Source organism: Martes martes (genome assembly GCF_963455335.1).
Source record: "Martes martes genome assembly, chromosome: 4".
Taxonomy (NCBI): Eukaryota; Metazoa; Chordata; class Mammalia; order Carnivora; family Mustelidae; genus Martes; species Martes martes.
In genome coordinates this window covers 148697781-148721348 of record NC_137891.1, presented here as the reverse complement: position 1 = coordinate 148721348, position 23568 = coordinate 148697781, and the positions used below count along the sequence as shown (strand labels likewise).

Here is a 23568-nt window from a genome sequence, read left to right as displayed (position 1 = left end):
TATACAATTCAATGAGCTTTGACAAATGTATATACTCACATAACCATTATGCTAGGGCAACAGATATCAAGATATGTAACATTTCCATTGCTCCAGAAACTTTCCTTTTCTTTCCTTCCAGACATTTCTAGCTCCCTTAGGTAACTATTGCTCTGATTTCTGTGACCAAAGACTATGCCACAATTTGGTTATTCATTCTTCTGTCTGATTATTTTGTTGGATATTTGGATTGCATCCAGCTTTTTAGTATTATGAATAGGTTGTTATAAACATTCTTGTACAAGTGTTTTGGGGACATATTTTCATTTCTCTTGGGCAATTATTAGGAATAGAATTGCTGGGTCATAGGGCAGAGATATGTATAACTTTACAAGAAGGTGCCAGATTTCCAAAGTGATTGTACTATTTTATATTCCTACCAGCAATGTAAAAGAGTTCTAGTTGCTCCATACCCTTTCAATATTTGCCTTTGTCAGCCCTTTTTTTTTTAGCTATTCTAGTAGATATAAAATGGTGTTCTACAATGATGTTCATTTGGATTTCTCTGATAACAAACGATGCTAAGCACTTTTTTCATATACATATATATGAAAAATATATGTTTTTCATAAATATATATCAGAAGTTTTACTGACAACATAATTGATACATATCTTACATATGTATTATACACTGTCTTCTTACAATAAAGTAAGCTGGAGTAAAGAAAATGTTAAGAAAATCTGAAAGAAGAGAAGATATATTTACTCCTCTATACATGTATTTATTGAAAAAAATCCCACGCAGTTCAAATCCATGTTGCTCAAGGGTCAACTGTACTTTACTATGTATTCTTGTCCTTTATGAGATATATGTATTGTGAATATTTTCTTGTCTTTCCATTTTCTCACTTATGTCTTCCAGTGAGTAGAAGTTTTCTTTTTGGTGAAGTCCAGTTTTATTACCTGTTTCTTTTATGTTTAGTGATTTTTATGTCGAAGAAATCTTTGCCTACCTCACAGCTACAAAGGAACTTTCTGACGTTTTCTCCTTGAAGCTTAGTAATTTTAGCTTTGAGTGGAGATCTATGATCCATCCTGAATTAACTTTTGGGTTTGGTATGAGGTAGGGGTGGAGGTTCATTTTTATCAGTATGTTTATTCAAGTATTCTAACACCATTTATTAAAAGAGTTTCCCTTTCTTACTGAGCTGCCTTGGTGTCTTTGCCTAAAATTAATGGACTATAGATGGGTAGATCTGTCCCCTTCATTTTACTCCATTGATCTCTTTCTACATCCTTAGGCTTCTGTTGAAAACTAATTGACCTTGTATATATGGGTCTATTTCTGGGCTTTCTATTCTGTTCCATTGGTATGTATATCTATCTTTACAAAAACACCACACATTTTGATTACTGTAAGTTATTTTTAAGTCTTGAAATCAGATAATGTAAGCCCGCAAACTTTCTTCTTTCACAAATTACTTTGAGTAGACTGGGCCTTTGCATTTCCACATACATTTCAGAATCAATTTGTATTTTATACTTGTAAAGTATAACAAATACATTTTACTTGTAAAAGTCAATTGAGATTTTGATCGACACTGTACTGAATCAACAGGTTATTTTAGGGAGAAATTGGCACCTTAACAATATTGAGTTTTCAGATCATGAATGTAGTATATCTTTTCATTTACTTAGTTATTTAATTTTCCTCAGCAGCATTTTATGGTTTTCCTGTAAAGGTCTTGCATATCTTGTTAAGTTTATTCTTAACTCTCTTTATGTTTTGACTGCTATTGGAAATGGAATTTTTTAAAACTTCAATTTCCAACTGTTTCCTGCTATTATATAGTAATATAACTGATTCTTGCATATCAACCTTGCTAAATGTACTTATTAGCTCTAGTAGGCTTTTAAAAAAAATAGATTCTTTGTTTTTTGTAGATTCCTATGAAATATTAATACAACCTTTAAACAAAGACAATCTTTCTTTTTTTAAAAAATGTATTTATTTGACAGAAGAGTGTGCGAGCACAAGCAGGGGACGTGGCAGGCAGAGGGAGAAGCAGGCTCCCCACTGAGCAGAGAGCCCAATGTGGGACCTGATTCCAGGACCCTGGGATCATGACCTGAGCCGAAGGCGGAGGCTTAACCTACTGAGCCACCCAGGCACTCCCAATTTTACTCTTTCTTTTTTTTTTTTTTTTTTTAAGATTTCATTTATTTACTTGATAGAGAGAGAGAGAGAGAGAGAGAGATCACAAGTAGGCAGAGAGGCAGGCAGAGAAAGAGGGGGAAGCAGGCTCCCCTAATTTTACTCTTTCTAATCCTTATGCCTATTATGGCTTTTTTTGGCCTTACTGCATGGGCTAAAACCTCTAAAACAATGCTGAATAAAAACAGTGAGAACAAACATTCTTCTTCCATTTCCAGTCTCAGGGGGAAAGCGTTTATTATTTCACTACTAAGGTGAACATGTTTAGTAGATGCCTTTATCAGATTGAGGAAGTTCCCTTCTCTTCTTTATTTGCTAAGAATTATTATCATGAATCAATGTTGAATTTTGTCAAATGTTTCTTCTTCATCTTTTGGGATGATCATGATATCTCTCCCTTGTTCTGACAATGCAGTGAATTACACTCAACCTTGCATTCCTGTGATAATGTGGTAAATATGCCAACCTCGGCATTCCCAGGATTAATTCTACTTGCTAGATTCAATTTATAAGAATTTTTGTGTTTATGGGTGCCTGGGTGGCTCAGTGGGTTAAAGCCTCTGCCTTCAGCTTGGGTCATGATCTCAGGGTCCTGGGATCAAGCCCCACATCGGGCTCTCTGCTCAGCGGGGAGCCTGCTTCCCCACCCCCTCTGCCTACTTGTGATCTCTGTCAAATAAATAAATAAAATCTTAAAAAAAAAAACTTAAAAAAATTTAAAAATTAAAAAAAAAGAATTTTTGCATTTATATTCATAAAGGATGCTGGTCTTTAATTTTCCTTTCTTTTTTCCATTCTTTTCTTTATTTCCTTTTCTTCCTTGTTCTTTCCTCATAATGTCTTTGTCAGGTTTTGGTATCAGGGTCATATTGTTCTCATGAAAAACAATTTGAGAAAAGTTTCCTGCTCTGTTTGTGAAAGATTTATATTATTTTTTCCTCTAAATATTTGACAGAATTTAATTCATACAATAGATGCATGGCTATTCAAATTTTCTATTTCATCTTTTGTCATTTTTATAGGTTGAGTTTTTTAAGGAATCTGTCCACTTAAATTGTTAAATTTATAGCCTAAATTTGTTCTTTTCTTAAAAACATTTTAAAATTAAGGTTTAATTGACATATAACATATTAGTTTCAGGTATATAACATAATGATTTGATATCCTAAATTTATCCTTGATAGTAACTTATTAATCTTTTAGAAACCATGGTGATACTGCTTTTTTCATTGCTGGTACTGGTGATTTACATTTCCTCTATTCTTTCTTGGTCAGTTTTCCTAGAGATTTATAACTTTCAATATTTCTTTCAGATAATCAATTTTAGCTTGGTTAATTTTTTCTAATTGTCTATTTTCTATTTTATTGATTTATGTTCTTACCTTTATTATTTTACTTTCTTTGGGTATAATTTGCTCTTCCTTATCTAGCTTCCTACTGTGGAAATTTAACTAGTGGTTTTTTAAAATTCTTTTTTTTTAAAGATTTTATTTATTTGAGTGAGAGAGAGAAAGAGAGAGAGAGAGGGAGTAAGTGGGGAAGGGGCAGAGGGAGAAGCAGGTTCCCTGCTGATCCCAGGGGCTTGATCCCAGGACCCCAGGATCATGACCTGAGCTGAAGGCAGATGCCTAATCGACTGAGCCACCCAGGTGCCCATAAAAATTCTTTTTAAGATAAAATGTTTATGCTATAAAAAATGTCCCTGGAAGCATCACTTTAGCTGCATCCACAAATGTGGATATATTGTGTTTTGTTATCATTTGGTTAGAAATATTTTCCTTTTTAAAGATTTTTATTTATTTATTTATTTGACAGACAGAGATCACAAGTAGGTAGAGAGGCATGCAGAGAGAGAGAGGAAGGGAAGCAGGATCCCTGCTGAGCAGAGAGCACGACACAGGGCTCGATCCCAGGACCCTGGGATCATGATCTGAGCCGAAGGCAGAGGCTTTAACCCACTGAGCCACCCAGGCGCCCCAGAAATATTTTCTAATATACCTTGTGATTTCTTCTTTGACCAATGGGTTATTTAGAAGTGCCATGTTTAATTTCTAAGCTTCAGGATGTTTTTCCAAAGGTCTTTTTAATATTTACTTGTAATTTAATTACATAGTGGTCAGAGAACAAATTTTTTTCTCCAGCTTTAGTGCAATTTAATCAATACACAACATTGTGTATGTTTAAGGTATACAACATGATGATTTGTTTACGTATATGTTGTGAAATCACGGCCATGATAAAGTTAATTAACACATCCATCATCTCCTATGTACCATTTTTTTTCAATACATATTCCCTAAGGTTTTCATCTTTTGAAATTGACTGGCTTTATGGACCAGCACATTTTAGTGAATGTTTAATGTAGACTTCTTCCATGTGCCACTGTTGATTATAGTGTTGTATAAATGTCAATTCAGTCAAGGTGACTGACATGTGCAGATCACCCTATCTTTACCATGTCTCTACTATGTGTATCTTTAGAATCTTTGTATGCCTGCTTTATCACTACTGAAAGAAAGGTGTTAAAATCTCCAACTATGATTGTGGATTTGTTTATTTCTTTCATCTGTCAGTTTTTATGTATTTTGAAGATTATTAGGTCAGTATACATTTAGGATCATTATCTCTTCCTGATGAAAGAATTCTCAAACATTAAAAATGTCCCCTTTATCTCTGGTAATTCTCCTTACCTTACATTCTACTTTGTCTGATAGGAATATAGCCAAAGCCACTTTCTTATGTTTAGTGTTTATAGGATATATCTTTTTCATCCTTTTATTTTCAACCTATTTGTGACTTTACATTTAAAGTACATCTCTTCCAGATAGCATACATCTGTGTGTTATATTTTTACCCAGTCTGACAAATTCTATCAATTTCTATCATTTAATTGAAGTAGTTAGCCCATTGGCATTTAATGTAATTATGGATATGGCTGGGTTTAAGTCTACCATCTTGCTATTCATGTTCCATTTGTCCCTCCCATCTATTTTTTTCTTGTTCTATTTCTCCTTTCCTATCTACTTTTGACTGAATTTTTAAAAAAACCTAAAATTCCATTTAATTTTCTGTGTGTGTGTGTGTGTGGTTATTTTCAAGGTCATAAGAACCTATGATAGTCATTTTACATTGAATTCCACTTTTGTGCCATTATTTTAATAAATTTTATATTTACATATATAGCATTTATTGCATATATATGTAATAAATCCCAGAGTACAATGTGTTTTTTCCCATTAAGTGGTCAGTTGACTTTTTTTTTTTTTAAAGATTTTTACTTATTGGGGCGCCTGGGTGGCTCAGTGGGTTAAAGCCTCTGCCTTTGGCTCAGGTCATGATCCCAGGGTCCTGGGATCGAGCCCCACATCGGGCTCACTGCTCAGCGGGGAGCCTGCTTCCTCCTCTCTCTCTGCCTGCCTCTCTGCCTACTTGTGATCTCTGTCTGTCAAATAAATAAATAAAATCTTAAAAAAAAAAGATTTTTATTTATTTATTTGATAGAGATCACAAGTAGGCAGAGAGGCAGGTGGGGCAGGAGTCGGGGGGGGGGAGTAGGCTCCCCACTGAGCAGAAAGCCTGATGCAGGACCCAATCCCAGGACCCTGAGATCATGACCTGAGCTGAAGGTAGAGGCTTAACCCACTGAGCCACCCAGGTGCCCTGGTCAGTTGACTTTTTTTTAATTAAAAGAAATAGTTTTTTTTATATTTACCATTTCCAATGCACTTAATTTCTTGCTATAGGTTTGAATTTCCATCTAGTTTCACTTCAACATGCAGAACTTCCTTTAACATTTCCTGTGATACAGGTCTACTTGTGGGGAATAAAATGTCCCTATTTCACCCTCATTTTTGAAAGATATATTAGCTAAATACAGAATTCTGAGTTGACAGGGTTTTTTTGTTATTTCTTTTTTCAACATTGAAGGTATTATTCTATTGTCACCTGTATTCCACTGTTTGTGATACAAAGTCAGCTGCCACTGGTACTACTGTTCCCCTGTAGTTAATGTATTTTTTTTCATAGCTATTTAAAATTTTTTTCTTTACTTTTCAGCAGATTACAGTATGGTCTCTTTGTATGTATCCTGGTTGGGGTTTGCTGAGTTTCTTGGATTTATAAATTGGCATTTCTAAATAAGATTGGAGAACATTCAGACAAAAAGTAGAAACAACCTGAATATCCATCAGCTAATGAATGAATAAATAAAATATGCTATATCCATAAAATGGAATATTATCTGGCAATTAAAAGGAATGAAGCACTGATATGTGCTATAACATGGGTGAACCCTGAAAACATGTAAGTGAAAGAAAGTATTTACAAAAGACCATATATATGATTCCATTTATATGAAGTCTCTGAACAGTCAAATCTATAGAGATATAAAGTAGATTAATGAGTACCTAGGGTGGGTGGTGATGGGGAAATATAAGGTGACTGCAATGGTTTGTAAGGTTTTTTGGGGAGGTAATGAAATGCCCTAAAATTGGAGATGACTGCATAACTCTAAACATGTTGGAAGCCAATAAATTGTACATTTTAAATGGGTGAATTGCACACTATGTGAATTATCTGTCAATAAAGCTATTACCAAAAACAAAACAAAACAATACAGGTCCAACTCACAATTTTGGATTTTTTATACTATGCTTATTTATTTCACAATTTATTTTTCATTTATATGTATATGGTTTTAAGTTTTACTTATTTAAATGACTTTTAATTGCCCTCTGTTTCTCAGGTGATTTTAATGAACATGACCAATACAACAACATCAAATAGTATGTAGACATGTACTGGTTTTAAATATGACATAGGGGCAGGAGTGGCCTGGGTGGCTCAGTTGGCTAACCATCTGACTCTTGATTTGGGCTCGGGTAATGATCTCAGGGCGGTGAGATCAAGCCCTACATCCAGCTCTGTGTTCAGCGTGGAGTCCGCTTGAGATTCTCTCTCTCCCTCTTCTCCTCTCCCTGGTCACACACTCTCTCTCTCAAAATAAATAAATAAAATCTTTTAAAAAAGTGACATATATGACACTAATCAATTAATCTATGACAAAAAAAGGGAAGACTATGCAATGGGAAAAAGAGAATCTCTTCAACAAATGGTGTTGGGAAATTGGTCAGCTAAATGCAAAAGAATGAAACTGGAACACTTGATTACACCACACCCAAAAATAAACTCAAAATGGGTTAAAGACCTGAATGTGAGACCTGAAACCATAAAATTCCTAGAAGAAAACATAGGCAGTAATGTCTTAACATCTGTGGTAGAAACATTTTTCTAGATCTATCCCCTCTGGAAAGGAAAACAAAAGCAAAATTAAATTATTGGGACTATACCAAAATAAAAAGCTTTTACATAGTGAAGGAAATCATCAAGAAAATAAAAAAGACAACCTGCCAAATGGAAGAAGATATCTGCAAATGATATAACCAATAAGAGGTTAATATCTAGTGGTGGCTGGGTGGCTCAATGGGTTAAGCCTCTGCCTTTGGCTCAGGTCACGATCTCAGGGTCCTGGGATCGAGCCCCACATCGGGCTCTCTGCTCAGCAGGGAGCCTGCTTCCCCTCTCTCTCTGTCTGCTGCTCTATTTGTGAGCTCTCTCTCTCTCTCTCTCTGTCAAATAAATAAATGAAAAATCTTAAAAAAAAAAGAGGTTAATATCCAAAATATACAAAGAACTTACACAACTCAACAATAAACCACAAATAATCCAATTAAAAATGGGCAGAAGACATGAATAGACATTTCTCCAAAGAAGACATACAGATGGCCTAACAGATACAGGAAAAGATGATTAACATCAGTAATCATCAGGGAAGTGCAAATCAAAACCACATTGAGGAATCACCTCACACCTGTCAGGATGGCTAAAATCAACAACACAAGAAACAAGAGGTGTTGGCAAGGATGTGGAGAAAACGGAACACTCATGCACTCTTGGTGGAAATGCAAACTGGCACAGCCACTGTGGAAAACAGTACAGAGGTTGCTCAGAAGCCTAAAAATAGAATTGCCATATGACCCAGTAATTCCATCACTGTGTATTTACCCAAAGAAAATGAAAACACAAATTCGAAAAGATACATGCACCCCATGTTTATTGCAGCATTATTTACAATAGCCAAGATATGGAAGCAACCAAAGTATCCATCCACAAATGAATGGATAAAGAAGATGCGGTGTACGTATAGTGGAATAATACTCAGCCATCAAAAAGAATGAAATCTTGTCATTTGCAACACACGGGTGGTGCTAGGGAGTATAATACTAAGTGAAATAAGTCAGAGAAAGACAAATACCATATGATTTCACTCATACGTGGAATTTAAGAAACAAAACAACTATGAAAAAAAAGAAAAACCAGACTCATATATAGAGAACAAACTGGTAGTTGCCAGAGGGGAGGTGGGTGGGGAGGTGGGTAAAATAGGTGAAGGGGATTAAGAGTACACTTGTGATGAGTAATGTAGAGAATTGCTGAATCATTACATTTTACACCTGAAACTAATATAACACTGTATGCTAATTATACTGGAATTCAAAAAATAAATTAATTAATTAATAAAATTTTATTGCCATTATAACTGAATTCTCATAGTTAGGTATAATGAAGGCATAAAAACAGTAGTTTTCTTTTAAAGATTAATTAATTTTAGAGAGAGCACACATGTGTGAGAGTACGGGGGTGGGGAAAGGGTCACAGGGAGAAGGAGAGTTTCAACCAAACTCTGCACTGAGCGTGGAATCCAACACAAGGCTTGATCTCATGACCCCGAGATCACAACCTGAGCCAAAATCAAGTATCCAATATTTAACCCATTGTGCTACCCAGGCGCCCCAGTACTTTTCATTTAAATATAAAGCTTTACATGGGGCGCCTGGGTGGCTCAGTGGGTTAAAGCCTCTGCCTTCAGCTCAGGTCATGATCTTGGGGTCCTGGGATCGAGCCCTGCATCGGGCTCTCTGCTCAGCGGGAGGCCTGCTTCTCCCTCTCTCTCTATCTGCCTCTTTGCCTACTTGTGATCTCTGTCTGTCAAATAAATAAATAAATAAACAAATCTTTTAAATAAATAAATAAATATAAGGCTTTACAGCTAACAACTGTTTAACATCTATTATCTCATGTGATTTTTTCCACAACTTTGAGGTAGTCAGGTGGAAGGTGGTGTTATCCCCATTTCTCAGATCAGAAAAGTGAGGTTCAAAGAGCAACATATCCTTTTAGTCCAAGGTAACATATATAGTTCACTTAACCAGGAATTTTAACTATAAATCTAGTATTATACATTACACTGAAAGGACTAATTCTCTCTTACTATTTTTTCTCTTAACTCTTTTTTTTTCTAGTGTAGAATTTCCTTTCTCCTTTTTCATTAGCATATTAAATATCAAAGGGCAAAAGTAGAGTCAAAGACAAGTAGAAATATAATCACTTTAACTCTTACTTCTGTGGAAATTGAGAACTATCTAATGGGAGCAATTTTATGGTACTGTTTTCTCCAAATAATTCTATGGTTACTTCCATTTAGACAAACCAACTTATGAGCAGAGATTAATTTTTAATACCTACTATATAAAGTCTAATTGTACTTGTTCAAAATGCATAGACATTAAAAGTCTCTGATGTGTTCTGTTATCAGGTCAGTAACTACTTTTATTCTATATAGTTTTCTGTACTAAGGATTATGTCCTTAATCATTCATTAATATGGACTGGTCTTTGGAAATATTTCTATTTCTTTTTTTAAAATTTTTAAAAGAGATTTTATTTATTTGGAGGAGAGACAGAGAGAGACAAATAAATAAAACTTATTTATTTGGGAGAGACAGATAGTAGGGGGAGGGATAGAGGGACAAGCAAACTGCCCACTGAGCCTGAGGCCCAACATGGGGCTCGATTCCAGGATCTTGAGATCATAACCTGAGTCAGAGTCAGATACTTAACTGACTGAGCCACCCAGGTGCCCCAGAAAGATCTCTACTTCTGAAAACAACTCAAGGTAAATCTCATTATATCTGGATATGATCACACAGTTTCCACATTAATTTCTCTACTCTTGAGGCAGAATGGGATAAACAGCTATTACTTGAATTCCAGGAAGTAACAAACCAAGGATTAAGAGGCACAAGCCAAAAAAAAGGATTTTAAATTTTGGATTCAAATCTAAAGTTTGAGTTATCATAGTATAGTACAAAGAATCCCAAACTGGGACGTAGAAGACATGAGGTTAATATTGATTCCACCACTAGGTTATCTATGTAATTTTGAACCAGTCATCTTTATCTCCAATTATCCTTTTCTTCATCTTTACAATTAGGTTGAAAATACATTTTTAAAACGTTTTGGGAGTGCCTGGGTGGCTCAGTCAGTTAGGCGTCTGCCTTTGGCTTGAGTCATGATCTCGGGGTCCTGGGATCAAGCCCTGAGCCAGGCTCCCCGCTCATCCAGGAGTCTGCTTCTCCTTCTCCCTCTGCATCTCTGTCTCAAATAAATAAAATCTTTAAAAATAAACAAATATATAAATAAAAATATTTTGCCTCCTATTTCCCAAGCTTATGGTGAGGGTCACATGACATAACATCTGTGAAACTATAAAGCCCTATTCAAATTAAAATAATACATATATACATATATATACATAAATATATGTTTGTGTATATGTGTATATGCTCAGCTACTTTCCAATATTAATTGAATTTGACTGATATTTGATGAACTAATTCAACAAGATACTCAACTATTCTAAGACATTCTAGAGTCGAAGATGAGTGAGTCATATCTCTAACTTCTAGGAATTCATAGTTAAGAGAGGACACAAATATTAAATAAGTAATTATACAATAAAGGGATAAAAAGGTAATAGATGCATACATTAAATTCTTTTAGAGTCTGACAAAAAGGTACACTAATCCTACATGATGCCAAAGGGACAGATGTCAGAGAGGAGATAACAACTAGGCTTAAAGGAAGGGGTTAAGTTGCTAGAATTTTATCCAGATACATGGAATTCATAATAGAACACAAAAATACCACAATATCTGTGTTGTAACTGGCTCTGCCTTCAGCAGTTAAAATAGTACTTGACCTCTTTAGACCTCTCTTACCACAACTCTAAAATGAAAGGTTTAGGTAAGATAAATTTCTAAGTCCTTCCAGCTCTAAAATTATATGATTTTATAAGTCAAACTCTGGTCATTGTAGAGATACCAAGAAAGAGAAATTAAGAGAGTAATAAAATAGTCACAACTATTTAAAAAGGAGTTTTTCCATTAACTACTTTTTCTTGGAATTTAAAAGCCTGAGAATGATATTTATCTCTACCTTGAAGAAGCGGTAGCACAGTAAAGACAGGAAATTGGAATGAAATCAACAAGCTGAGAACCAGACAATGCAAGTAGATACCAGGAAATCAGGCCTTCAGTTCAGCAAAGATATTGCTTAGACCACTAAGGAAATAGGCAATAATGAGAAGTTATAATGTTTTTATTCCTATATACTTTTTTTAAAAACTTGGAATAAAATCACAACCAGATATTACAATGTACTCTTCCCTAAAATGAGGTAGTTGTTTAAAGTTTTGCTTTGTTAAACTACTTCTTAAAAAGTAATTGTAGGGGCACCTGGGTGGCTCAGTTGGTTGAGCGACTGCCTTCGGCTCGGGTCATGATCCTGGAGTCCTGGGATCAAGTCCCGCATCGGGCTCCCTGCTCGGCAGGGAGTCTGCTTCTCCCTCTGACCCTCTCCCTTCTCATGCTCTCTCACTCTCTCTCTCCTCTCTCAAGTAAATAAATAAAAATCCTAAAAAAAAAAAAAAGTAATTGTATAAAAGGTCAGTTTAAAAATTATAAAGAAAAGGATCAAAAGCGGGCACCTGGATGGCTCAGAGGATTAAGCCTCTGCCTTCAGCTTGGGTCATGGTCTCAGGGTCCTGGGATCAAGTCCCGTATTGGGCTCTCTGCTCAGTGGGGAGCTTGCTTCCTCTCTCTCTGCCTGCCTCTCTGCCTACTTGGGATCATCTCTCTCTGTGTGTCAAATAAATAAATAAAATCTTAAAAAAAAAAAAAAAGGATCAAAAGCCTAAATATGCACAACTGAGTTTGTTTCAGGAATGGTACCAAAGGTAGATACTATCAAGTAATGTACTTCACCAAACATTTATTAAACTATATTTAAAAGTTCTAGTTGTTGTAAAGTATAGTCCCAGTACTCAAGGGGTTCACTGAGCTAATATCAAGACTTTAAGGAAGAAAAAATAGTAACTCTTACCCATCAATCATATTTTCAGGTGGGTGTTTTTCATCACTTGATGTAGCTAAAATCACTTCAGTCCCTTCAGAGCTCAAACAGAGATCAATTTTTCTCATCTTAAGGTGTTAATCTGCAAATAAAACAATAATAACAAAAGCAAATTCTTGATTCTCTGAACTTCATCTGAGAAAAGGGAAAGAGAAAGCCTGTTGCCTAGCACACAGCTTAACAACCAAGCTATTCAACAAGTGGGAGGGACTCTAACATGGTTATTTATATAAGTAAACTTCTAACCTCCCCCAGGACTAATCTGTAAGATGATTATTTCCACTATTCTACTCCACAAAACAAGACACTCACTACTTAGGGTGCCTGGGTGGCTCAGTGGGTTAAGCCTCTGCATTTGGCTCAGGTCACGATCTCAGGGTGCCTGGGATCCAGCCCTGCATCCAGCTCTCCACTCAGTGGGGAGCCTGCTTCCCCCTCTCTCTGCCTACTTGTAATCTCTCTCTGTTGAATAAATGAATAAAAGCTTTAAAAAAAAAAAAAGACACTGACATCATTATTCTAAAGTTAAAAGTCCTCAATAATGATACAGAAACAGTTAAAGGATAAGGTAACATAATTAATGAATAAGTTTTTAAAAATTATTTATATCGTTCTATTTCTTTTTTTTTTTTTAGATTTTATTTATTTATTTCACAGACAGCGATCACAAGCAGGCAAAGAGAGAGGCGGGGAGCAGGCTTCCTGCTGAGCAGAGAGCCGGATGCGGGGCTTGATCCCAGGACCCTGAGACCATGACCTGAGCCAAAGGCAGAGGCTTTAACCCACTGAGCCACCCAGATGCCCCTGTATCATTCTATTTCTGAAATTTAAAAAAATCTGGAACATAAAAACATGTTTCTGTGACTTTTTTTTTTCTTTTTTAAAGTAGGCGCTACACCCAACACAGAGCCCAACTCGGGGTTTGAACCCAGGACTGTGAAATCAAGACTCAGAGGCTCAACCAACTGAGCCACCCAGGCGTACTATGTGACTGTTTATCCACACATTTATCAACTGAAGTAGCAAATAATATTATCCACATGTTTAAAAATATCTTACCATCATTATTTTTGGAGCAGAATGTAAAATAAGAGAGAAGACAAATTTTATTTTTAAATTCTGTATTAGTCACTTGGGTCATGGATTTAAAGACATTTCTATTGTATGGTAATATTTTCAGTTTAATAAAAATATCCTGAAAAGATAAGGACCTTGGTGGATTAGACAGAGAAGGCAAGAGAAGACTCTATCAGATCTCACTCACCTTCCTCCTTGATCTGGTGGTGACAGGGCACGGACAAATATATAGAAGCAAAGTGACTGTAAAAGCTGTTATCTATAAAGAATTAATGGACAAAGAGTGTTTGGAAAAAGGCTTCCAATACCCTTTATACCCCAGCCTCCAGCTAACATTTTAAAAAATAAAACTATTTCAAATAAATAATCAACAAAGTACAGAGAATATCACATATGTTAAGCAACTATGTACCCACTCCCTAGATTTAATAAATGTTAACATTTTTGCCTATTTCCTTCCTTGTCCAGAGGTAATAGCTATTCTAAAGTTGATTAATATCTCTCCTTGCTATATTTTATTATACTTTTATCATATATGTACCCATAAACGACAGGTACTGTCCTTTCAAAAGTTAGATGATTTCTTAGGGGCACTGGGTGGCTCAGTAGGTTAAAGCCTCTGCCTTCAGCTCAGGTCATGATCCCAGGGTCCTGGAATCGAGTCCCGCATCAGGCTCTCTGCTCGGTGGGGAGCCTGCTTCCCCCTCTCTGTCTCTGCCTACCTCTCTGCCTACTTGTGATCTCTGTCAAATAAATAAATAAAATCTTTAAAAATAAATAAATAAATAAAAGATGATTTCTCAGTATATATATCCTTATACTACTTGCTTTTTTCATTCAATATTATGTTTTCAAGTTTTTTTTTTTAAGATTTTATTTATTTATTTGACAGACAGAGATCACAAGTAGGCAGAGAGGCAGGCAGAGAGAGAGAGAGGAGGAAGCAGGCTCCCTGCCAAGCAGAGAGCCCGATGCGGGGCTCAATCCCAGGACCCCAGGATCATGATCCGAGCCAAAGGCAGAGGCTTTAACCCACTGAGCCACCCAGGCACCCGTTTTCAAGTTTTTATTGTGTTGATACATGTAAATCTATTTTATTCACTTTAACTGCTGTCAGGTATTTCTCCATTTCTGTAACGATGAATATTAAGGTGTTCCCAATTTTTTGCTGTTATAAACAAATTTGAAATGTATATCTTTGTGTATATATCCTTAGCATATGTGGGAGAAAGTCTTATGATAAGAGTACCTTTCTTATGTGGAGCTGTTTACTTATTGCAAGTGAACATTGATTTCAGATCATAGAAAATTGGCAGCTAAAGCAAAAAAGACAACCGTATTTAATTAGGTGTGATTTCACTGTTTCTTAAGACAAGGCATCCTATAAGAGCTTAATAAAAATGTCATCAGGAGGGCTAAAAAAAAGAAAGAGTACCTTTCTTTACAGAAGTAAAACTGCAGAAACTTAGAATCAGCATATCTTCAAGTCAGTAATTGATCAATTTGATCTCGAAATTTTAACAATTTACAATTCCATCTATAGTGTTTGAGAGTTTCTGCTTCCTCATATTTTCACCAACTTGGTATTATTAGAGGTTTTGGCTTTAGCCCATCTCATTGGTGTGAAATGATATCTCGATATGGTTATAATTTGTATTTCCATGATTATTAGTGAGGTTGAATACTGTTTCATATGATTATGAGCCATTCAGGCCTCTTTTTCTGTTATTTGCTTTTCCTCATCCTTTGTTCATTTTGCTACTGGGGTGTTTTTTAAAAATTTTGTCCGTTTCTTTTTGATTTGTAGGAATTTTTAAAAATAAGACCTTCTGGATACAAATTCTTTGTTATATGTGTTGCAAATATCTTCTCCTTCTCTGTAGCTTGATTTTTCCTTTTAACTTTTTTTTTTGTGTTTCTCCACCCCGCACACTTTTTTTTTTTAATTACTGAACTATAACATACATAAAGAAGAGAACACAGGGACGCCTGGGTGGCTCAGTTGGTTAAGCGGCTGCCTTCGGCTCAGGTCATGATCCCAGCGTCCTGGGATCGAGTCCCACATCAGGCTCCTTGCTCGGCAGGGAGCCTGCTTCTCCCTCTGCCTCGGCCTACCACTCTGTCTGCCTGTGCTCACTCTCTCTCTCTCTCTAACAAATAAATAAATTTAAAAAAATTAAAAAAAAAAAGAAGAGAACACAAATCAGAAGTATACAGAGCAATAACTTTTCACAAAGTTAACACACCCAGGTAATCACCAGCCAGGGTAAAGAAACAGAATATTACCAGCATTTGAGAAGCCATCTGCACATCCCCTCCCAATCACTTCCCTCTCTCCTTCCCAAAAGCAGCACGGTCCTTTTTTCAAACAGATTTATTTTGCCTGAAATGTATATATATAGAATCATACAGCTTGCACTCATTTGCATCTGGTTTCTTTCACTCATCATTACGGTTTTTTTTTAAGATTTTATTTATTTATTTTTTGACAGACAGAGATCACAAGTAGGCAGAGAGGCAGGCAGAGAGAGAGGAGGAAGCAGGCTCCCCGCTGAGCAGAGAGCCCAATGCGGGACTCGATCCCAGGACCCTGAGATCATGACCTGAGCCGAAGGCAGAGGCTTTAACCCACTGAGCCACCCAGGCGCCCCTCATCATTATGTTTTTGAGACTTAGCCATATTGCTGTGTCACAGAGTTAAAGTGCAACTAAGTAAAGGCAAATTACTACGCAGCCCCAACCCATCTCAACCCCTAATAAGATCAAAGAAACCATCCCCAACGTGGAGCTTCGCAGGAAACTGGGTATATGAACTGAAAAGCAAAGAAAGATTTATGTGATCTTGGTTACTTAGATCTCAAAGCCCTGATGGAGGGAACTGATCTCTCTTCCAAATATCTGCAACCAGAAGTAAACTGAAGCTATTTAAATAAAACCACACCTCAGTCCGATCCCTAGGAGGGCTGAAGTGATCTGCCCCTTATCCTGGCTGTGAGGCAAAGAAAATGGTGTGTTCTCTCTGGGAGAAGGCATTACCTACTTCAGTGTCTATTACTCTTTTTTTCTTTTTTTTTTTAAACATAGAATGTATTATTTGTTTCAGGGGTACAGGCCTGTGATTCATCAGTCTTACATGATTCACAGCGCTCACTATAGCACATACCCTCCCCAATGTCCATCACCAAGCTACCCTATCCCTCCCACCCTTCTCCCCTCCAGTAACCCTGTTTGTTTCCTGAGATTAAGAGTCTCTTAATCTCCCTTTGTCTCCCTCTCTGGTTTGTCTTGTTTCATTTTTCCCTCCCTTCCCCTGTGATCCTCTGTCTTGTTTCTCAAACTCCTCATATCAGTGAGATCATATGACAATTGTCTTTTTCTGATTGACTTACTTCACTTAGCATAATAGCATCTAGCTCCATCCACATCGTTGCAAATGGCAAGATTTCGTTTTTTGATGGCTGCATAATATTCCAGTGTCTATCATTCTTTTAAACACAACATTCAATGTACAAAATCACTTCAGCAGATCTATAGATGACCCAAGCATTCGAATTAGCGAAGACAGCTACTATGTTACATAATTTAGTGAAAAGACAGATAAAATGGGAGAATAGAAAGGGAATTTTAGCAGAGAAATGGAAACTCTAAAAAAGAACAAAATGAAAATTCCAGAACTGAGAAGTATAGTATCTCAATAAAAGAATTCATTAGGGGCACCTAGGTGGCTCAGTGGGTTAAAGCCTCTGCCTTCAGCTCAGGTCATGATCTCAGGGTCCTGGGATTGAGCCCCACATTGGGCTCTCTGCTCAGCGGGGAGCCTGCTTCCTCCCTCTCTCTCTGCCTGCCTCTCTGCCTACTTGTGATCTCTGTCTGTCAAATAAATAAATAAAATCTTAAAAAAAAAAAAAGAATTCATTAGATGGACTTAGCATCAGACTGGACTCAACATAAGAATGGGTCACTGAACTTAAACATAGGTCAACAGAAATGATCCAAAATGAAATATAGAGAAAAAAATGAAAGTAGCAGAACAGAACACCAGATACCTGCGAAACACTATCAAACTATTCAGATATACATGTAACACATAAAGAGAAGAGAAAAAGAGTAGCTTAGGAGAAAAATCTGAACAGATATAGCTGAAAATTTTCCAAAATCTATGAAAGACATAAACCCAAGATCCAAGAGCCCTTGAACCCTAAGTTGGATAAATGCCACAAAGAAAACCCCACTTAGAAACATCTTAGTCAATTGCTGAAAATTAAAGAAAATATTAAAAATTAATCAAAGCAAAAAACACATTACATCTAGGAGAACAAGAATAAAAATTGTCTTCTCATCAGAAACAATGGAGGCCAAAAGACAGTGGAATAACATCTTTAAAGTGCTAACACACAAAATTTAGAATTCTACAAGAGCAAAAATAGTCTTTGAAAATGAAAGCAAAATAAAGGCATTTTCAGGCAAACAAAAGCTGAAAGCATTTATCAGTAAACAGATGCTACAAAAAATATTAAAGGAAGTTCTATAGGCTGAAGGGAAATGATTCCAGGTTGAATTCTGGGTATATGGAAAGGAAGAGCACTGGTAATAGTACAGGTCTTGCTAACATAAAAGACTTTTAAAAATAGCAATGAATGGTAGGGATTTAAGAAATGTAGAAATAATAAATACAATAATAGTACAAAAGTCAAAAGGAGGATAAATGAGACTGTACTTTTTGTATAGTCCTTTTATAAAGTTCTTATGTTGAACATTAAGTGATATAATATTAATTCAAAGTAGACTAGGATGTTAAGGATACATGTTATAATCCTAGGATTAGAATAAATTCACCACTAAAAGCCATAAAACAAAAAGTTATAGGAAGGTCAACAGAAAAGAAAAAATGAAATATCATAAAAATACCTGATAAATCTAGAAGGCCAAAAAGGAGAAAAATAAAGAGAAACAGAAAACAAACAGCAAGAAGATACTTTTAAACACAAATACATTATTCCATTAAATGTTAATAAACTAAACACTACTTAATCAACTGAATTTAAATAAAGTCAACAGATACCCTTTTCAAGAGACACTGTAGGGCGCCTGGGTGGCTCAGTGGGTTAAGCCTCTGCCTTTGGCTCAGGTCATGATCTCAGGGTGCTGGGATCGAGTCCCGCATCAGGCTCTCTGCTCAGTGGGGAGCTTGCTTCCCCCTCTCTCTCTGCCTGCCTCTCTGCCTACTTGTGATTTCTCTATGTGTCAAATAAATAAATAAAATCTTTTAAAAAAAAGAGACACACTGTAAATGTAACGACAGACTGAATATAAAAGGATAGAATAATAAGTCTTAACATCTGATAAAGTAAACTCCTCTGCTTAATTTTCAAAATTCTATGCTTTGTACCTTAATTATTAGAAAGATTTTTACGCTCAGGAAAAAAATTTTGAGATGTTGATTGTAATTCAACTCCATTTATAAATTAATTTGGAGAGGATATCATGATAATGAGTCTTCAAATACATAGATCTTCATTTATTCATTTATCTTCATATCTCCCCATTTATTTAAGACTTCTTTTAAGTCCTGAAATTATTCTCTAGTTTTCCCCAAACATATTTTCACCTCTTTTTTTAGATTAATTATTAGATGTCTTATGGTTTCTGTTGCTATTGTAAACGGGATATTTTTAAAAATAACATTATTTTTAAAAAGTCTTATTCTTTACCAGACAAGGAATATTTCTAACATCTCCCCATCAAATGTGATGTTCACTGAAGATTTTGCTAGACACTGTTAACCAGGTTATAGAGATTTCCTTCTCTTTTTGTGCATTAGATTTTATTTTTCCACAAATAAACTGAATTTTATCAAATGTTCTTCTAACATTTACTAAGATGGTTATGTAGATTTTTCTACAGGTTGATAATGTGATAAATTATATCAAGATTTTCTATTGTTATAGTATCCCCAGTTCCTAGCATGAACTCTACCTACATGGCCAAGGTATATTATCATTTTCATCCATAGTTGGGTTCAGTTTGCTAATATTTTATTTAGAATTTTTACAAACATACTTCTAAATGAGACTGGCTTATAATTTTCCTTTGTTATTCAGTCCCTGTCTGTTTTTTTTTTTTTTAAGGTTTTATTTATTTACTTGAGAGAGAGAAAGAGAGGGTGCGGGGTGGAGTTGGGTCAGAGGGAAAGAGACAAGCAGACTCTGACATGAGCTCAGGGCCGATGGGGTAGGGTCTTGATCTCACAACCCTGAGATCATGACTTGAGCAGAAATCAAGAGTTGGACGCACAATGGACCAAGCCACCAAGGCACTCCTGTATCTGGTTTTATAATCAAGACTGTACTCCCAACATAAATAAGTTAGAGAGAGTCCCCATTTTCTAATTGTTGGAGCAATTTGTATAAGACAGAGGTTATTTGATCCTGTAAGCCTGCTAAAATCTGCTGGCAGGTAGATTCTTTTCACTATTTCAAATTCAACTGTTCTTTTCAGGCTTTCCCTACCACCTTGAGTCAATTTTGAAATATATATTTTGGGGGTGCCTGGGTGGCTCAGTTGGTTAAGTGTCTGCCTTGGGCTTGGGTCATGATCCCTGGGTTCGGGCGGGGATCAAGCCCCACGTTGGGCTCTTTGCTCAGTGGCAGCCTGCTTCTCCCTCTCCCTGCCACTCCCCACGCTTGTACCCTCTGTCAAATAAATAAATAAAATCTTAAAAAAAAAAAGAAATTTATATTTTGTAAAAAATCCATTTCTTCTTAATTTTTATATTTATTGGCATAATGTTCACTTTTATTGTAATTTTAAAATCTAGTATAATAGTGTTAAAAGCCACGGTAAGATTGATCAAGAAAAAAGGCATGCGTTCTAACATTTTCTATTTGTGCCTCTTTTCTAGGCTTTTTTCTTGCATTTAATACTGTTGATACCAGAGAACTAGTGTTAGATGAACACTGTTAGCACATAGTTTGAAGTAAGACGGTAAATTCCTAGAAATACAGATTGATGAACTTGAATGTTAATTCTTAACAAAATTCTAAAATTATTAAAATTTCCTTATTAAAATGATAGCACTTCTGTGAAATGTGTAAACCTGACGATTCACAGACCTGTACCCCTGGGGATAAAAATACATTATATGTTTATTAAAATAAAAAAAAAATTAAAAAGTTAAAAAAAAATGATAGCACTGAAAATGTGAACAAGAGAGTAGTAAATAGAAAGCAGGAGTAACATTAGTTCACAAAAGTTATGCCAAACCTATACATTTCTTTTTGCTTGTTTGAGTCAGCACCAATTAGGGACATGTTCTGACTATTTCAACACAACTTCAGACAAAGGTTCTCAAGGTTCCATATGGACCAGATGGAGAAATGTAGGTTGGGTGACAGGCAGTACTTTAAGTAAATATTTATAACTCTTTGAATGGCTACGCTCAAAGAATGATGATTAACAGAACAAAATGAACTATGGAAAACCTCTTGTCTGATGCCATTCAACATTTTTTAATTAAAGATAGGAAAAGTATTCTTATCAATTTTGCAGATGACACAAAGCTGGGATGTCAGCTAATATGGTAGATGACAGAATTGGCACACAAAAAGATCTAAGCAGGCTAGAAAGATGGGATATGATGAATAATATATTTTTAATAAGGGTAACAATAAAGGTCTGTACTCAGGCTTAAAACGTCAATCAAACAAGGACTGATTTTAATTGGGGTTGGCAAACCACTGCCTATGAGCTAAATCGAGCCTTCCACCTGTTTTTGTATGGCCCATGAGTTAAGAATGCTTTTTTTTTTTAAAGATTTTATTTATTTATTTGACAGAGAGAGATCACAAGTAGGCAGAGAGGCAGGCAGAGAGAGAGAGAGAAGGAAGCAGGCTCCCTGCTGAGCAGAGAGCCCGATGCGGGGCTTGATCCCAGGACCCTGAGATCATGACCTGAGCCGAAGGCAGAGGCCCAACCCACTGAGCCACCCAGGCGCCCCTTAAGAATGCTTTTTATTTTAAAATGCTTTTTGGGACGCCTGGGTGGCTCAGTCATTAAGCGTCTGCTTTTGGCCCAGGTCATGATTCCACAGTCCTGGGATCAAGTCCCGCATTGGGGTTCCTGCTCCGAGGGAAGCCTGCTTCTCCCTCTCCCACTCCCCCTGCTTGTGCTCCCTCTCTCGCTGTGTCTCTGTCAAATAAATAAGTCTTTGAAAAAAAAAAACCTTTTAAAAATTATTTTGTGATATGTGAAGGTTATATGAAATTATATGAAATCCATACTTCAGTATCCATGAATAGTTTTTTCTTTTAAAGATTTTATTTATTCATCTGAGAGAGAGAGCGAGGGAGAACACAAGCAAGGGAAGTGACAGAGGGAGAAGCAGACTCCCCACTGAGCAGAGAGCCCAATGTAGGGCCTGATGTGGGGCTCGATGTGGGCTAGATCCCAGGGCCTAAGACGAAGGCAGATGCTTACCCATCTGAGCCACCCAGGCACCCCTCCATGAACAGTTTTATTTTTTTATAACAGTTTTTAACAGTTTTTATTGCCATGGTCATCCATTTATACATTGTTGATAGCTACTTTTGTGTTATAGTGACACAGGAGCTTTGATAGAGACTATAAAGCTCATAAAGTCTAAAATATTTATTATCCAGCCTTTTACAGAAAAAGTAAAAAAGCTGACCTTTGATCTAGATGTGTAAAACATAAAGGTTTTGTTCATTACAAAATCACACTATAAGGCAAGAGTGTACTGTATTTGCCCCCAAAAGTAAAAGAATACAATCTTAGATTATATTAACAGAGTTAAGGAGGAACTACATGCATCAGAATTTTTAGATACCGGGGCACTTGGGTGGCTCAGTCAGTTAAGCATCTGCCTACGTCTCAGGTCATGATCTCAGGGCCCTGGGATCAAGCCCCATGCTCAGCGGGGAGTATGCTTCTCCCTTTCCCTCTGCTGCTCCCCCTGCTTGTGCTCTCTCTCCCTCTCAAATAAATACATAAAATCTTTGGGGCGCCTGGGTGGCTCAGTGGGTTAAGCCTCTGCCTTTGGCTCGGGTCATGGTCTCAGGGTCCTGGGATCAGGCCCCACATCGGGCTCCTTGCTCAGCAGGGAGCCTGCTTCCCCTTCTCCCTCCATCTGCCTCTCTGCTTACTTGTAATCTCTACCTCTCTGTCAAATAAATAAATAAAATCTTTTAAGAAAAAAACCATAAAATATTTAAAAAAGTTTTTTTAGATACCAACTAAGGACCAGGCACTGTGCTTGTTAGTTATGCAAAGATGATTACAACCTAAGATTATAATGGTGACTAAAACTTGGTTCTTGCCTTCAAGATCAAAGTCAAGGAAGATGGACAAACATATAATATTATAATGCTATGTGCTAATAGTGTGATCTATATCTAGATACTACATCAGTTCTGGGTAGTTTATATTAAGTAGGACATTGTCAGGTTTAATATTGTCAGAGGAAAACAAAAAGTTCATGATGATCTGTAAGTTATCACATGGAGAAAGTTGAAAGAATTGGCAGAAATATTTCGAAAGAGATCAGAGAGAAATGTAATTAATATCACAAATGTTGAAAATAGAAAAAGGACTAGAATTTTTCTTTTACAACTCCAAGTGGGAGAACTGAACTCAACAAACTTTGAGCAGGAAGACATCAAAGATAAAAGAACCTACTGGCAAAGTAAAAATTCTAAGTCTCTTCCATCCTTGAAAGTATCCAAGAAAAGTACATGATAATTTATGGAGGAAACTAAAGAAAGGATCCCTGCATTGGTTCTTTTAGACTGGATCAAGTTCTAGGAAAGACAGATTGAGAACAGATAATGAAGAATCTTAGAAGCCAAGGTGAAGACAATGGGCTCTATCCTGTGGTTTTCAAGAGAACTGGGGGTGATTTTGCCCCAGAAGAAAATTTGACAATTTTGAAACACAGTTTGTTTGTTACAACTTGGAGGGGAGGTGTGTG

General features: G+C 36.3%; 1 protein-coding gene across 6 annotated transcripts in view; it reads right to left on the bottom strand.

Moving 5' to 3' along the window:
- The window catches only part of IFT25 (intraflagellar transport 25), a 33718-nt gene that overhangs the window by 8105 nt on the left and 2045 nt on the right, over positions 1-23568 (bottom strand). For 3 of the 6 annotated variants that reach the window (XM_080801372.1, XM_080801368.1, XM_080801369.1), the window contains 2 exons: positions 13771-13842; positions 12477-12588 (listed from right to left, as the gene is read on the bottom strand). In XM_080801372.1, coding sequence (XP_080657498.1) covers positions 12477-12574 — 98 coding nt within the window. In that variant the 5' untranslated portion in view covers positions 12575-12588; positions 13771-13842. Of the gene's footprint in view, positions 1-12476; positions 12589-12818; positions 12991-13770; positions 13843-23568 lie in introns of those variants that run through there. The other 3 variants (XM_080801370.1, XM_080801371.1, XM_080801373.1) reach the window with 2 other exon arrangements.